General features: G+C 46.0%; 1 protein-coding gene across 1 annotated transcript in view; it reads left to right on the forward strand.

Annotated features, from left to right (window-relative positions):
• The window catches only part of CAPN13 (calpain 13), a 76,310-nt gene that overhangs the window by 25,855 nt on the left and 33,119 nt on the right, over positions 1-17,336 (forward strand). The window contains exons 4-8 of the mRNA XM_019735397.3: positions 1,486-1,601; positions 6,682-6,818; positions 10,957-11,131; positions 12,063-12,137; positions 16,772-16,860. Of these exons, the coding sequence (XP_019590956.3) occupies positions 1,486-1,601; positions 6,682-6,818; positions 10,957-11,131; positions 12,063-12,137; positions 16,772-16,860 (592 nt within the window). The remainder of the gene's footprint in view (positions 1-1,485; positions 1,602-6,681; positions 6,819-10,956; positions 11,132-12,062; positions 12,138-16,771; positions 16,861-17,336) is intronic.

Consider the following 17,336-nt stretch of genomic DNA (forward strand, 5'->3'; position numbering starts at 1 on the left):
AGTGCTGCTGTGGCTGGACTGCTCCGCACCCCACCCTACACCCTGCAATGCGGTTTAGCAGTGGTGTGCAGAGCCATTTGGGTGAGGAATTACAGAAGAAAGGGAGAAAATGGACACAAGGTTTAATATGAACACTGAGTAGAGAGAAGCATCAGCTGCTGGAAAATGGGAAGAAAAGAGACCGAGAAAGGGGAAGCAAACATTTACTAAGCGTCTGCGATGACTGCACTAGATGCTTTCTATGTACTAGTTCCTTTATGCCTTGCAACATCCCCACTCTATATATGTGGAAATAAAGAGTCCGAGAGGTAAAATAGTTTCCTTAACGTCACATCCTTAATGTCACATAAGCAATAAGTGACAGAGCTGAGTTTAAATCCAGAGCTGTTTGACTCCCTCCCACCTACCAGACAGCCAAGGGGTAAAGTTGTTGCTAAGAGCTGAGCAGTGTAGACAGGGAAGAACAGGGCCTGCCTTGCAGAAGCCCCCTGGGTAGTATCAGGAATGGCCAAGACAACCCCTGAGCAAGAGGCCTAGGAGTGGAGTGGCAGGATTGGCTGGGAGGGGAAAGTGGACAAGAAATTGGGAGACAGAACAACAAGACAGGAACTCTTCTGAGAACAGACACTATGTCCTTAAAATGTCAGCTTACAAATTATGCGTGCACTTGGACTTCACCTGGTGGCATCTTGAGCCAAGTTGATAGAAGCTTCTGTGGCTTGTTTCTAGTGTTGGGAAAGCCCCCTCTCCCCAGCCCCAGCCAATAATCCTCCTATTTGAGCTTCATTTACCTCAGAGAAGGCATCTCTGTGGGGGTGCCTTTGTGGCTTCTGCACCCAGCACAGAGCCTGATGTGAAATGCTATGCAAATAATTGATTATGTTGAAGATAAAGGAGGGAAGACTCAGGAGAAGGGGATGCTGCTGCTGCTTAAAGGGTTCACAGTGACATCCAAGGGGAAACTCAAGCCATGTGTGTCCCTCAAGGGGGAAGAGGAGAGAACTTCTGTGTGGGCTAGAGGGGTCCCAGCACCGGTAGGGAATGCGCAAATATTAGCAAAGGAAAGCACGAATCTGTTTTCTGCAATAGAAAAGTAGAAAGTACCATTGCCATTAATGCTGACAACAAAATTCACTGTAACTTGAGCTCTGGGCACCTCTGACAAAATGAAAATAAGAAGGCAAGTTGGACCACAAGCCCTGCCGAAGCCTGGCTGGGGCTCTCCTGACCTCCCTCAAACCGCCATCATCCCTACCAGCCTCCCGTCCATGGCCCCCCAACCACCACCAGCCCGTTCTCTATCTTGCTTGGAACTGGCTCCAGTGAATCCTTCCTTCAAGTCTCCTCTCTCAGACAGAAAAAAATGCGTTATTCAGAAGGAGGTGTATGAACTCTGCTAGCAAAGACCTATGAAATGCGTGGGGTGGGGTGTTCAGATGTGTACAGTTGGCCTCTCATGCTCTGCTTGTGTCCCTTCCCTCACAGGAGATTGCTGGTTCCTGGCAGCCCTGGGCTCCTTGACACAGAACCCACATCTTCTGCAGAAGATCCTGAAGGACCAAAGCTTTTCCTACCAGTATGCAGGGATTTTCTGTTTCCGGGTATGTGCCCTGCTGGGATGTTCCTACACGTGTTTCTTTTGGTCTGGCAGCCTGAGCTGTGAAAGAGACACTTATTACCTGTTAGTTACTCTGCAGGATTTGAGCTCATGATCTGACAACACATGGGAAAGATGAGAATTAAAATATTTTCATATACATTTTTTAAAGGCAGAAACAATCAACAAAAGAAGAGAGTCATTGATCAACAACCCTATACATTATTGAACTTTTGTCTATGTCTATTCCTGTGTCATATCTTGTTATTTTGATTACAGTAGCTTTAGAGTAAGATGTAACATCTGGTAGGATAAATTCTCCTTCATTATTCATTTATTCTTTCCTTTCAAATATCTTGGTAATCCTTGCACATTTATTCTTTGATGAGAATTTTTAAATAATTTTGTCTAATTAGAAATAAAAGCCACTGTGTTACAGAATGGAGCAGCATTAATTTGGAAAAATTCCATTTTTATTATTTTAAGGATTCTTTCCAGAAACATGGTCTATCTTTCCGTTTATTCAGAACTAGTTTAACGCCCTTCAATAAAATGTTATAGTTGTATTTTCCTATTGGTGCTGTACCCTTCTTGGTAAATGTATTCTCAAATATTTTACAGTTGTGCAGCTTATGTGATTTTCCCCCTCATTTCTAACTAGATGTTGCTGAAAAGAGAAAAGCTACTCCTTATTGTATATTAAATTTTATGGAGCCCCCTTGCCAAATTACTTTATTTGATCTAATTTTTTTCTTTACTAGAGTCTGCGTTTTTTAGGTACCTAATATTATCTGCAAATAAAGATAATATTGTCTCTTCTTTTAATATTTATAGAATTTATTTTATTCTTCTTTCACCTTGTCACATTAGTTAGAATCTCACAATTTTGAACCAAAGTAACAAGAGCAAAATCCTGTCTTCTCTGGATTTTAGTGACATACTTTCCTGGTACACTGTTCTTTAAATATGCTGTTGGATTCTATTTACTAAAAATGTTATTAGAATTTTTGCATTTATATCATATGTAGAATTGGAGTCTAGTGTTTTACATCATGTATGAGTTATGCTAACTTTTTTAAGTGAATCCAGCTGAGCTTTACATACGTTGATCTGAAGTAATTTGAATAATGGTGTTAATCATTGGCTGTCTGTTCTTTGAAAATAAAGTAGACGCTAGTTAAGTCATTGAGACCTACCTCCTTTTTAAATGTGATTTCTTTCATTCTTCCAATGTGCTCAATGTCTATTGATCTGCTTGGGACTCTTATTTCTCCTGGAGTTAATTCTTGAAATTTATTTTTTGCTAGGAAAACCAACTGTTCTTTCTATAGTTCCAAATTTATTTCCAAAAATTTGCTTATATGATTCTCAGGAAATTCATTTAATTTCTTCTTATTTGTGGTTAAATCTACTTTATCAATCCCAGTGCTATCTTTTTATTTTTCCTGTTTTTCTGAATCCAGCTTTTCTTACAGTACAGTACAGTCTTACAGTATAATCTATTGTACTGGTTTTTGAATGAATGAACTTTTGGGTTTTAATCTTTCTATTCTTTTTTTTGGGGGGGGGAGGGTTATTTTCTATATAACTACTTTCGATGTATTTTCATGAATTCCTGTTTACTTTCTCTTTGTTAGTTTTATTGTTGATTTTCTGAAACTTCACACTTAACATTGTTAGTCTTTTTTAATGATGAAAGTTTTAAGACTATAAAATTTCTTCTGAGATCTTATTCCTATCTGTAGGTTTTGATATAAAATTTCTTACTTTTATTAATTTGAAGATAATATACTTTTAGTTTTGATTAAGTGTTGAAGGGGGTAATCTTTTGGCTGTAAGTTTTGGATTTATTAAATTATGGTCAGAAAATATAATTCATAAAAGCTAAACATTTTGAAAAATTATTAAAGTTTTATTTATGGCCAAGTCCACCACAGTTTTTGTAAATGTTTCATGGACATACAAGAAGAATATATATTATCCAAAGGTCATGAGTTTTATATGTGGAATCAAGCATTCTAATTTGCAGATAGTATTATCTGCAATTATCTCTTTTACCTTGGCTTATTTTTTTTGTCTGTGTGATTTGTCAAATTCTAAAAGAGGTGAGGTGTGTTGACGTTCTTCCCCAAAATTACAGTTTGGAGGGTTCCTCTTATGTTTTCAAGATGTTCTGACTTTCCACTTTCCTCCTATATTCTTTGGTGCCAAAAGTTTATGTTCTTGCTGTCTGGTTATCGGAATAAAGGTTACAAATATCCCTCTTTGTTACATGTTATGCTTGTGGGCCTTGAATTCCTCTTTATCTGATATTCACATTGGTAACCCAGCTTCCTATTATTTGCATATCCCTGTTCTATCGTTGCTCATCTCTTCATTATCAATTTCATTGTCACTATGTTATAAGTATGCTACTTGTACACAGCATATTTAAAACTTATTGTTCACTATCGTCTCTTTCACCCTTCATTTCCCCTTAAGACTTCTGTTCTAGTTTCATTCTCATTAAGTAGGAGTAGTTCCTTGAATAATTTCCTCAGATTACATGAGTGCTTTCCATTTGCTCTTACTTAAAAATGATTTTTGGTTGGGTTTAGGATTCTTGGATCACATCCTCTTTCTTCAAGAATCTATAAACCTTATTTCATTGTCTTATAGCTTCCGATGTTGCAGAAGAAAAACCCAATGCTAATCTATGCTCTTGACTTTGTATGCAACGTGTTCTTTCAAATTGCAAGTTTCTAAGAGGCGCTCTCTCCTTGGTGTGTAGACATTTCCCTGGAATATGTCCAGATTATGCCTTTGTAAAATTAATTTTGCCTGGAATTCAATGAGCCCTTCCATTCTGAAGACCTGTCCCCTTTTTCTGCTCAGCTACATTTCCCCTCTATTGTTTCTGGGTATCCGCCTTTATCCTGTTCTCTCTTCCTGCAGTCCAATTATTTGCGTACTAGGTCTTCTAACAAGTGCCCAGGTGACATGGATGGTGCTGGGCCAAGGATCACACAAGGCATGAACTAGAGGATGCAGGACGCAGCTGTGTCTGAGCTCATCTCAGGGCTGCAAGTATGGGTGGGTGACAGGTGGTTGGGACAACCTGAGGTCCAGGAAGGACACACTCTGTCCTCCTGTGTGTTGAAGAAAGTCTCACAGTTCCCCAGAAACAGCTGTAGTGCTGACCTCCGTGCATCTCTTCTCCTCATTCTGAGCTTGGGCACTGCTCTCTGGAAAGGGCTCAATGCCCAGGCAACTTGGATGCTTTGCCCAAGACACTTCTGGTTTCCTTCAAACAGTTGGGTATTGGCAAAATGACACGAGCACGCTTCTTGGACCGTGCAGACATTATCCAGATGCCAGCCCTCCTCACCCAGAGAGGTGAAGTAGCTCTGGCCTCATTCTTGACCACTAATTAGGCCTTTACATCCTCTCTGGGAACAATGATCTCATCTGATATTCCCTTTGTATAGGGAGAGCAAGTTTGGTGGGGAAAGATGGAGGTGAGGGTAATTTGTAAGGGAATCAACCAAAAGAGCTCATTTAAGCCAGGACTTACCCATTCTTGATGGGCTACTCTGCACCAGGAACTATCCTAGGTGCTGATCAAAAAGGCTAATGAAAAACAGTTCCTACTTTCAAAACTATAATCTCACTTTCACAATCTCATCTGATTCCAGTCACAGCCCTATGAGGCAGTTTTTGCTCTTGCCATCATTGAACAGATAAGGAAACTGAGTCACAAAGCGTTAAGTGTCTTACTCAATGTCTGTTGTTCAGATAATTAAAGGCAAAACCAGGACTCAAGCACAGTTCCTCTGACGATACTTTGTACTACCCTTTGCTAACCCATTAAACCCAAATCCAGACAGGGCTGTGCTTCCAGTACCCCTTTCTGGGAGCTGGGATTAGCTTTCCTTTGTGCTTCAGCCACATTTCATGACATCCCCCTAATAACATCCCTGTTGGCTCTCGACCTCACCTGCCTATGCGCATTACCGCAATAGGGACGCGAATCTACAGCTGCACTGGAACCAGCTGCAGTGCACTGGTCCTTCAGTGACCATGAAAATACCTTCTTTGCTTTGTCTCCACTGACATCTCTGTCTTGGTCTCCGTCTTGGCTTTGAAAATATGTCTTTAGCTGATGCAATAGCCCAACATCTGGGATATCCAGCTGTGGAAAAGGCCATGTGGATGGCTTCCTGTCACCACTGAGCAGATGATAGATTGCATCCAACCAGCTTTATTTCAGGCCCACCTGTCAGAGACTTGCCTTCATCAAGGCTCAGGCCTGAAGCTAGAAGCCCTGCTGCTTATCCAGCACAGGGGAGACCAGCAAAGAAACTCCAAAAGGCTGGCTTTGTTATGAATTTTCCTCATTTGGTAACGTCCCGGGTGAACTATTAAGAGTTGAATGCTGAAGATGAAAACAGTCTGTTTTGGAGAGGAACATCTGCTTTCTTTGCACTCTTAGCAGTAGCAGCACCAGTCGGTTTCATTTCTGCGGCTCTGATGGCAGGCCAGAGTGAGGCTCCATCCTCCGGAGCACTTCTCGTCATCTGGCCTGCAGGCCTTTGCCCACGCTGCCCTGACATCTGGGATGTCTTCCCTATGTCCTCTCCAGCTGCTTAAGCCCGCCTCTTCCTGCAAACCTGCAGCTCCCAGTAGGCTCTCCTTTCCCCAGGACAGCACTTGTATCTGCCATTCCCCTTTGTTATTCAGCATCTGCTTTCCCTACTGCCATTTTGTGTGCAAGCTGTACCTGGAGAGTCGCATGTTTGGAGCTCACAAAGGACTTGCCAAAGTGAGGCCAGAATGAGTAGCAAAGTCCAACTGAAACCCAAGTGTCCTTCTCTGCTAGTATTTTCCTTGACTACCTTGGTCTGTGACTCATTTTTTCCATCTCTCAGTGAAGATGACATGCCCATCCCCTATCCATCAACATGGGATGAGACTTGTTCTGGATAGAGTTCATTTTTGCATCATGGACGTCACATGGTGATGGTTGTTATCTAGTGGCACGGGATGAGGGTCCAGGAGCTCCTCCTGCCCAGTTGTACTGAGCTATATTTTCATCTCTCTTTCAGTTCTGGCAGTGTGGCCAGTGGGTGGAAGTGGTGGTTGATGATCGCCTGCCTGTCGGGACCAACGGGTACCTTTTTGTGCACCCTTTCAGCAACAACCAAGAGTTTTGGCCCTGCCTGCTGGAGAAAGCCTATGCCAAGTAAGGATGGGTCCACCCCTCGCCCAGGGCCTTGGTGCTGGCCCTGCCTGACCAGCTGCTTCTCCTGACACATGCTTCCCCCCAGCTGGCCCTGAGATTTGGGGCAGCTTTGCTGAATGCAAGCGATGCCCCTGGGAGCATCAGAGCCTTTGCCACCTAGCTTGGCATCCTCCTTAAACAATCGCTGCGTGCAAAGCTATGTTCAGGTTGTTGGGAGGGACCCAGAGGCACTTAGCAAGGGGTGGGCCAGGCAGGGCTGGAGAGAGATATGCACTGATAATGGTATTACTGCAAGGGCTGGTATGAGGGCCCAAATAAAATATAATATCATGGACATATTCAGCTGAGAGTGCACAGGAAAGAAAATAATTCTGACTTTCGCACTCACAGAGTCAGGCTAAGGCTGTACAGAGAAGATGGCGTGGAGTAAGGCCCTGAAGAATGGGTAGACTTTCAGCGGGAGGCGTCCCCATCAGTAGGAATGATTTGAGCAGAGACCTTGAGGTGGGACAGTTCAAAGTGAGGTTGGAGCAGGGGAGATCTGAAATGCTGTGAGGTTGCATTTTTGTGGGGGGTGCAGGGCAGGAGTTACTTGTTATCATATGGTCCAAACACTGTGATTCAGGGGCTATCTTCTGGTGTTGACAAGCTCAAGGACTATAAACACCCCAATTCATAGGTTGCTTTTACTCAACAGTTGGCTGTTGCACATTTAACCATAGGCCAGGCACTATGCTTAGCACTAGATAGGAACACTCAGACTGGCTCGTGTGTGTGTGTGTGTGTGTGTGTGTGTGTGTGTGTGTGTGTGTGTGTGTGTGAAGTCACTGTCATAAAGACCCACACAGGTGAGGGACATCTCAGAGTTAGAAATCAACACTAGGAGACGAAAAGACAGAGGACCACCCCTTTCAGGAGAAAATGGATAGTGAAGAGTGTTACCAAATCAGATTTCCCAAAGATTGTTCTCACCAACCCCTCGTTTTACAAAAGGGAATGCCAAAGCTTTCAATAGTGAGGTGATGGCAGGAGTAAGTGTCCAGCCGGAATCTGCTGAGGTCTTCAGTCATTTGACCAGGGGACATCGTTAAGCAAGACCGAAGACCCTGCCCATCCTGTCCTGGGCCCTGAGGAATGTGATAACCCCCCCAAACTATCCCAGCTCCTGTCCTTCTGAAGGTCAAAATCTGAACAGCAAGACATCTCAAGACCTCCTCTTTTTTACATTCTTCCTTTTGAGCCAACTTGTAAAAAAACTAAAGCAGTTGCTCATTCCCAGTATTAAGAAGAGCTGTTCATTAGTATTTAAGAATGAAGCCCAGATAACAGCCAAGGTTGTTGAACCAATCTTTATGTTTGGGGAGGTTAATTCATATCTAAGCTACTTACACAAGCACTACCATTATCTTTCCAGTATAGAGTCAGGCCTCACCACTTCAGGGCCTTGTTTTTTCCTGTGTAAAAGGTGGGGGAGCCTGGCAGTTCACTGGGAGAATTAGAAAGCTTCAGCGTGAAATGATGACTCTGACCCCATTTGTTAACAGCTGACCCGAGGCAATCATTCAGCTTGAAAAGAAATGGGAACCTGGACCGGGAATCCACATTCCACGGCCTAGAGAAATCTAGCGGGGGATAAAGTGTCTCAAATTATTAAGCTGTTTAAAAGCTTTTCCCTTTATCCAAAGAAGGAAGTTATAAAATGCAGGCATGAATCAAATAGAATTATAGCATATCAGAGCTGGAAGCAACTGCTGTCAGCATCAAACCCTACCTTCTTCTTTGAGATATGAGGAAACTGAGGCTCAGAATGGTGAAATGACTTGCCCAAGGTCACAAGGTATTAGAGGCCTGGCTGGAATGAGAACTATTCTCCCTAGTCACGTGCTTTCCCATCATCTCTTCATCCTGTCAATCCTATTGGGAAAGGATTTGTCTTTTTGCTTCTGTGGAATTCAGCAGGACCACAGCACAAACGTGGAGAACCCATTTGTCCAGCTGGAGATGACCCTCTTTCCCTCCGAGTGTGTAGGCAATGCCGAGTGAACATGTAGATTTTGAACGTTCAACTGTCCTTGTAGCTGGGGGTCTGGAAATGCCTTGGTCAAGGCAATCAGATGTGCATATGTTGGGGGGGAAATCTGTGTTTGCAGATTTTTCTCTGAGGTCATAAAATAGAGAGGAGATTGGGGGATACGATCTGGTAGTCTGTATATCATCCCAATCTGCAGTTAAGAATTGCAGCATTTCAGCATCCTTTCTGGCTCTGATTCAGACATCTGAATTTCCCCCCCATTCGTATCATTTCTGGAAGGACAGATATTTTCCCAAAATGAAGCTGAAGCAGAAGGATGGGAACAAGGCTCTCTCAGAATTCCTGGGTTCAGGTGACACAACGTCGTGACAGGTGTGGTGAACACAGTTCTCTCTCTTTCCTTCCCTTTCTGTCTCCTGTCAGCAAAGGGGGCTAAGAATAGCTGCCATGTTCCTGAAGCATCAGCAGGATTTGTGAACTCATGTTTGTAAAGCAGAGAGATAGCTCCTTGTCAAAACATCCAGCTGTCTCTGGGACAGGCTTTGTGGGCATGGCAGAGAGACAGTGAGAAAAGGCTGTGGAAGGGGGCTGCTGGCTGCAGGTCCTGTCCCTTGCTTTGGGTGTCTCTGTAGTGACTGCAGAATTGTGTAGATGCAACATCAGATGAGGCCCACAGACAGAGATGGAGTGGGCCCGAAGGGATGGGACCAAGCCCGAAGGCTGCTTCTCTGGAATCGTTCTGGTACAGCCTTCTTTGAAGCCAGGGGTTACTCCTGAGGGTATCACCAGGGGGTCACGTTGATGGGCTCAGAAACGGGTTCCAGAACCCTAGTCTTTGTGACCTTCCAGTGCCCTCAGCAAAGCCCTCTTAGTCTAGGACCAGGAGCCAGAATATCTGTGGGAAATCAAGAAAGGCAGACATTCAGACACAACAGGGCATAATCATGATCAAAGGTAGGCTTTGCAGTTGACAAAACAAACACTCTGGAGATAACAGTGTGTAGTACCTGGCATAACCCTGTGTCAGAGAGAGGGAGAGAGAGAGAGAGAATTTAAAACCAGTTAGATAACAAGTTGAGATTAGTCACAGGGCAGTTCCTGTAGAATGACTTTTGTTCTGTATACCTTACCTTTCTTTAATAAAAGACTTTCTAAACTATACGTGGCATTTTGCCTGGGACGTTGACCTGCTTATAGTGGCTGCTTGCTGTATATTTGCTGGGTGAATTTACATGAAGACAGCCCCCAGGGCTGACCCAGTCAACCTCACCATTTCCAGGTGAAAGGCTGAGGACCAGGAAGGGAAGGGTCTTGTCCAAGTTTGCAGGCCCCATTAGAGGCAGACGCATGGATAGATCCGGGTGCCTGAGCCCCCGTGACTGCATTACCAGAAAGAAGGCTGTAGTAGGAGTGTCCCCACTGCCACCGGCCTTAGCGTCCTCACTTATGTTACCTTCAGGAAAGTTGTCCTGTCTCCCGGATGATTCTGGGGAGATGAATCTGAGAATGGGAATGGGAACTCCGGATCACGGTTTGGACAGAGTGAAAACAGAGGCTCCCTGTGGCCACAGCAGGGGTCAGGGTGCTGATTGGGAGGTCTGTGAGGGCAGGAATGGGGTCTCCTTCATTCTTGAACACTCAATGCCTAGTGTGGTGCCCTGCACACAGTAGGCACGTATCACTATTGTTAAACGGAACGGGAAACAGTGGCTCCTCATCATACTAATATCCAATATCTGTTAAGGGCCATAAGCCAGGAACTAGGCTAAGTCCAGCGCCGTGAGGCTAAGTAACTTGTCCAAGGTGAGGCGGGTAAATATGTGGTGAGGTTGGGATCTGACCAGTGGCCTGTGGCTCTAGCACCTGCACTCCTAACCTCTACACAATACTGCCACTCCTGGGGCTGCCCAGGGGAAAGAGAGGGCTGAGGATGGCACATCACTAGAATCTCCGTCCAGGTGAATGGAAGGTGGGGGGCCATGGTCTCGGGGTGGGTCAGGTAGTCCTTCACCGGGGAAATACACAGAAGTCAGGTGTGCAGCCTCCCTTCCTGGAGTGTCTCACCAAAGGCACCACAGGGGTTTTGGTCTGGCTCTCTCCTCCTAGGTTACATGGGTCCTATGAGAACCTGCACTTCGGCTGCGTTGCTGATGCCTTCGTGGACCTCACAGGAGGAGTGGTCACTTGCATCGAACTGCACTCCGCCTCTTCCAACCTGCTAACGATGGTGAAGACAGCTGCCAGGGCGGGATCCCTGATGGCCTGTTGCACCCCGGCGGGGGTGAGTAGAACACGAATCCCTTTAAACTGGTTCAAGCCTGGCCCATTCAGCTAGAGAGGAGAGAGGCCAGGCGGCTGCCAGGGAGCCCTGATACTGCACTTTATTGAGTTTATATCACTTCATCCTCACGACAGCACTCCCTCTGAGATAGGGAGTGCAGAATTCACTTACAGAAGAGGATGGGCTCAGAGACGCTACGTAAAATGTTCCCCATCACACAGCCAGTACATGGCAGAGCAGGGGTTCGTATGTAGCTGTCTGACTCCAAAGCCTTTGCCTAGTGCTTCCCTGTGACCAGGAGCAATGAATGGGTCCAGAGTGACCAGTGTTTGTGTGTGAGGGTTGGGGGATGGGGCTCAATTCTCCCTGACTCTAAATCTAAATGCAGCAATCCGAGGGCAGAGCATCCCATTTTGAAAAGCCAGGACAACCCTCCAAATTATTTTTTGTTTTTTTCTCTGAGACAGCCAGAACCTTATCCATCAGGATGCTTCCTTCATTCTTTAAACATGTAGGCTTTGAGTCACATATCCGTAATCTGATATGCCATCCCAAAACTAAGATGCACTTTAAACTCCAATTACTCATAGCACAGGGGTGGTAGGTATGCCTGGCAGACATGTTTTGTGCTGTGTCTCATGGATGATGAGTGATTGAAGGAGCAAGCAGCCTGGTCCTCAGGACTCTGGGGGGACTCTGTCAGTAATGGGGTGGTCTCTTGGGGTATGAAATGCCTTGGGCCTCCACCACCCAGGAGCCTCCAAACTCTGCTTCTCTAGAGAAGAGTTTCAGGAATATATGCCATTCCAATATGAGTCAGTGGGACACTTTTCATCCAGCCATGGCTCAGCTGCTGATTGAGTTGTGCTTTTCTATTTCTTTGAGGAACCTGTGACTGTTTAATGCATGTTTCTGCTTTGCTCCTTTGAAGCCAACAGGTGAGGACTTGGAAATGGAGAATGGCCTGGTGAGTCGGCATGCCTACACAGTGACTGGAGCTGAGCAGGTAAGAGTCCCATGAGCTGGACCCCAGTGTTCTTGCTCCTCTAAATAGGAGGCAGAATCATACGCCTTCAGCAAGCCCAGCAAAGCTGACATGAGTATTTATCACCCTTGCCCCATGGTGGCACCCATCACAGACAGCCTCATTTCCTCATTTCCTCTATGCATCCAGAAATTCTGGTGCCCAGTTTCCTCATCCACCAGGGACCCACCAGAAATTTTGCTCTCCTTGATCTGATCTGAGAAAGGATGAGTGTCTAGCTAGACTGGGGGATTAGCCACAGAAGAAAGCGGAATGCACTAGCCAATTGACTCTGGGGGAAGTTTTGCCCCGAAAAGGTTTTATTTGCACCATATCAACTAAACTGCTATAACTGAGATAACTCTCACATACAGGGCTCAAACAAAATAAAGTTCATTTCTCTCTCAGGTAAGCCAGTGATTCCAGAGCCAGTAGATGGCCCTGCCATCCACATGAGGCTTCTACCTGTGAGCCCAGGGGGAGTCCCCTTATCTCCTAGCCAGGGGAAGAGAAAGATGCCAGGGGATACTTAAACATCCATATAGAAGGCACACATCAAAAAGGCTTATGCCATTTCCTCGCAGATTCCATTAGTCTGAACCTAAACATGTGGGCACACCAAGGCCCAAGGGAGTCTGGGAAACACACTGTCTCACGGGCTGCCATATGCCCAGCTAAAACTTTATTCTCATAGAAGAGGCAAGGATGGCTTACTGGAGGATAGGCTTTCTTTTGATATAAGAATCGACTTGTAGTGGACAAAAATGTATGTAATTGCTCTGTACAGTATCATTTGGTCTGGAAAACACTACTAAAGTCCAGTTTCCTCCAATCATAAATGAAGAAGCTGAGGCCTGAGAGGAGAGTACCGTTCACAAGGTCACACAGCTTCTTGAAATCGCTGGGCCCAGACACCACATGTCCTCAGTTTCCTGCTGTGCTCATCATGCAGCCACGCGGTGACAGCACCTCCTGGCCTTGTGATGATTTCCCACCAATAGTCTCCCATGTCTGTATTTCCCACAACTCTTGAGAGCTAATCATGTCTTCTAGGCTGGAAGAGATAGCATTCCAAACTCCAGGGTACATTTTTCACGGGTGTTTATGGGCCAAGGAATGCAGTGTCACGTTCTGTTTCTAGCATGCTTTCTCCTACTCACCTTCCCTCTCTATCAATCCATCTTTTCTGTCCATTGACCTAAGGGCTGTGCTCTATTGTTCCATGTTTTGGTGAATGTTCCAACCCACGTCACAAGGACAGTGTCTTCTATCTCCTGCCTGTCTCTCTAAGGAAATCAGTAACAAAATGCTTCCTCTGGAGGCACCTAATAAATGCTTATTGGATCAGTGGGTGGGTACGCTTACATGAGTGAATGAAAGCATTTGTATGTGGCCTGTGATGACGACATCACTGATCCTTCATCATAGAACATATGTGAGGAGCTCAAAAGACATTTCCCACCAGCAAGGAAGAGATTGTCCTGATAAACCCAGGCCAGAAGAAATCCCAGTCACAGCAGCTCCAGAACCCCTTCCTCTGAATTCTCCCAAGCCCTTTCCTGAATTTACAATGGCGACAGCTAATAACATCCTCACACCTTGCCATGTACACACTCTGTTCCCTGTCCCAGATGTGGACAAGTCTAGACTACCGATAGCAAAGAGATGTTTTTAACGTGTGTCAACCTTGACTGATGGGCCGTGCTGCCTGGATCACTGTGTTGACAAGCCTTTGCCACGGCTTCCAGGTTTGGGGAAAGACAACTGTGATAGTGAATGATATCTGTGCTGGGTATGGAACGAAGGAGCTGTGGTACCTACACAATGTATCTGCCTTTCCTGCACAAGGCCCTTGTTATACATTGAGACAGCCTTTGTTTCCCCTCTGAACATAGGGGAGAAGGGACGTATGCATTCAGAGGTCCAGATGGCCATGGGATGTGAGTCCCCACAGAGGCTGGGTGGCAGTGATAGCCAAGTTATAGAGAGTAGTCATGTAAACACCAAGAGCCAAAGGGATGGAGACGAACTCAGGAGTCGGGCTGTGGGCTCAGCTGGGCTTTGGGTTCCTAATGATTCCTCCCACAGGATACACTTTGGTTTGTCCTTATACTACACTGAGTGGTCTGAACAGGACACCTCTCCTGTGATGGTAGGTGATTAAAACCGAGTGTCCTCAGTGGTCTATTCTCATCATTCCTGCCACTTTGAGGCTGCTGACACTTCCCAGCCTGTGTTCTACAGAGCACTAGCCTGGCAAGATCCTCAGGGAAGTTCACCACGGCCCCTATTTGGAGACTCATGGTAGACATTTACATTTTAAAGGCTCTGAGAAGGCCTGTATTAATGATACAAGTACAGCTTGCTTTTCTTCTACCATTAACCACGAAACCATTTTTTTTTCCAGAAATAACTATTAATAGCCTATGGAACTGGTATTCAAGCAAATGTATTTAAGGAAATACTGTCCTAGAATAGAAAACCTGGATTATTTATTGCCCAGTACTACCCTTTCTGAGAGAGCTGACCAGGGTCAGGGGTAGTCAGTAGCCAGGAGAGGGAAGCAAGTGAGCCAGCCCATTCTTAGTTGTAGCTGTGACCTTGGCCTCACATGACTCCTGGAGCCACCTGGCCTTGGCCCATGTGATCACCAGTAGGGCACTGACAAAAAAGAGGGACACGGTCAGACAAGGACCCAAGAACTTGACTTGGTTAAAGATTCCTCCTCCAGAAAGAGGTTATAACTCTCAGCAAGCGCTGAGATTCCACCAGCCCATAAATGCAGTGTGCTTTTTAATCTGCTCATCCTCCCTCTGGGCAGGACACAGACAGGAAGATAAATGAAATTGGCATTTTTTATTATGTACCTAGCGAGGCCCACGACTCCCCTGGGCAGTGGGGAGAGTGTTTATCTGCATGCCTCATTTAACCCTCTTCAGGCCCCCTCGAATCACGGGCCACTCTTCTCCCCTGTGTCCAGCTCACCCCTGACTGTCCGTTAGGCACTGAGGTGACTTATTAAGCTCTTTGGGCCACAAGACAACCATTTCTCACATCCTGCTCTATGGGCCCCTCCAGGTGCCGGCAATTAATAATATTCTGTATGCGTGATCTGGAGTGCCCAGGGATGGGGCAGAGAGGGGCCGGAAATGGCACCCCCCATTCCACATTACATGAAAAGCCAGATCACCTCCCACTGCAGTGCCAGCCAAAGATAAAAGCAGATAAGGAACAGCCACAGGGAAAAAAAAACACACAAAAAAACAAACAAAAACAAACAAACAAACAAAAAACCTTACCCCAGCCAGATTCTTGGGCCCTTGTCTGACTGCTTTGCTCCTTCATGGCCATGCCTGATTGGTGGTGCCATAGGCTTTGGCCAGGTTGCCCAGGGGTTATATGCGAGGTTAGGGTCACGGCCACATCTGAGAATGGGCTGGGCACTGGAGCAGCTGTACTCTTTATCCACCCCTAATTCCAAAACTAAGAACCTAAGCTTTGGAAACTGACAGTCGCTGGGGTCAGAATTCTGCCTCTGCCACTTAATCTGTGGCCTTGGGAAAGTTGCTCAGCTTCTCTGATGCTCAGTTTCCTCCTCTACAAGACAAGGATTCTATAAAACTCTGCCTCAGAGGATTGATGGGCATAACACATGTCAAGCACTCAGCTGGAGCCTGGCTCTGAGCTCTGCCTCCACACTAGGGTTCTTTTCCGTGTGGTGACATTCCATTCAGGTGACTCCTCTGACCCGGAGTCAATGAACAAGTTTGCCTCCTCCCTCATCCTCCAAGCGTCTGTCTCCGCAGACAACATTAGCACAGATCAATATCACAGCTACAGCTCAATCACGCTTTAATTTCTCTTTCCAGGCTGAAGGTTCCTGGATCAGGGACTATAGGTTCAAAGGGTGGCTATTACTTCGTTGTAATTTTTCAACAGTCTTGCCCTCCGGCCTCAGTGGTCTGAAGGAGCAAATGTGCCAACCTCCCTACCTGGGAGATCGATGACGAGGTCCCCAGGGGAAAAGAAAGTCCAGGCCATCGGGGCGCCCCGTTCATCAACAGAGGCAGGGTAGCAAGGTGAGGTGGGCCAGGCTCGGATACCTTGATTCCCAGATTGTCCTGGTCTTCCTTAAATCAGCCTCTGCTCAGGACAGCACTGTGGAGACTCCAGACTCCAGCACAGCTCCCAGCGGGTGGCTGACAGGGAAGCAGCTATGTCTATGAAATAGAGATGCTGGCTGTGACAGGGCTTGAAAGAGGCTGGGGACCCATAAAGTTCTCCCCTTTGCAGCCTGTGGCAACATCCTGTGCTATTTATCTGCTATTAAATTTCAGCTCACCCAAGTTCTGGGATGCAGCCGTATAGAATGATAAAGTTGCACCTGCCCTGCAAGGTGCTGAGCAGAAAGGGGCCATTTTCTCCTCTATCTAATTCCAACTCCACGCAGGCAGCAGGCATTGATTTTTTTTCCTTTCAATTTTTTTTCTGGCTGCAGCCAAATGAGGTCAGAAGTTAAATTAGTCCTTGGAGGTAAAAAGCAGCTGCATTCATATCCCCACTTTCTGCTGACTTTTGCTGGAGCACACTGACAGTTTCCTTTCTGTTCTTTACAGATTCAGTACAGGAGAGGCTGGGAAGATCTTATCCGGCTGTGGAACCCTTGGGGGGGGCCCTTCGAATGGCGAGGGCGCTGGAGTGACAGGTATGGCTTCTGTAAACCTCTCTATCCATCACTGAAATCCAGTGTTCAGAGTGCACCCTGCCCCAGGAGGGCGGTGTCTGTCTCCCCTGCTGTGGCTCTCACTGCATGCTTTTTCAGTTCACACCTGTGTGTATCTGTCGGTCCATCTCACACTCCCGTGATGCTATTCACCAGGCATCTTTTAGACACCAACTGTGTACTATCTGTACTAAGTACTCTGTATTAGGTGGGTGCTGTGGGATGTACAGAGATGACAAGACCCAGTCTGTCTTCCAGAAGGTCACAGTCTAGAGCTGTGGACCCATATATCCAGAATTAGTTAATAAAAATAAAAAATAAAAAAAAGGAGGGGCAGGTCAGGACCTAAGTTCCACCTGGCAGAGAGAACTGGAGAGCAGGTGCCTCATCCCATAAAGGGGTCCCATGGCGTTCTGGTCCTGATGACGCCATGTGCTTCAGATGGAAAAGGTTTCATT

Source organism: Rhinolophus sinicus, chromosome 2 (assembly GCF_057876585.1).
Source record: "Rhinolophus sinicus isolate RSI-liver-muscle chromosome 2, RSI-T2T, whole genome shotgun sequence".
In the NCBI taxonomy this organism is placed as follows: domain Eukaryota; kingdom Metazoa; phylum Chordata; class Mammalia; order Chiroptera; family Rhinolophidae; genus Rhinolophus; species Rhinolophus sinicus.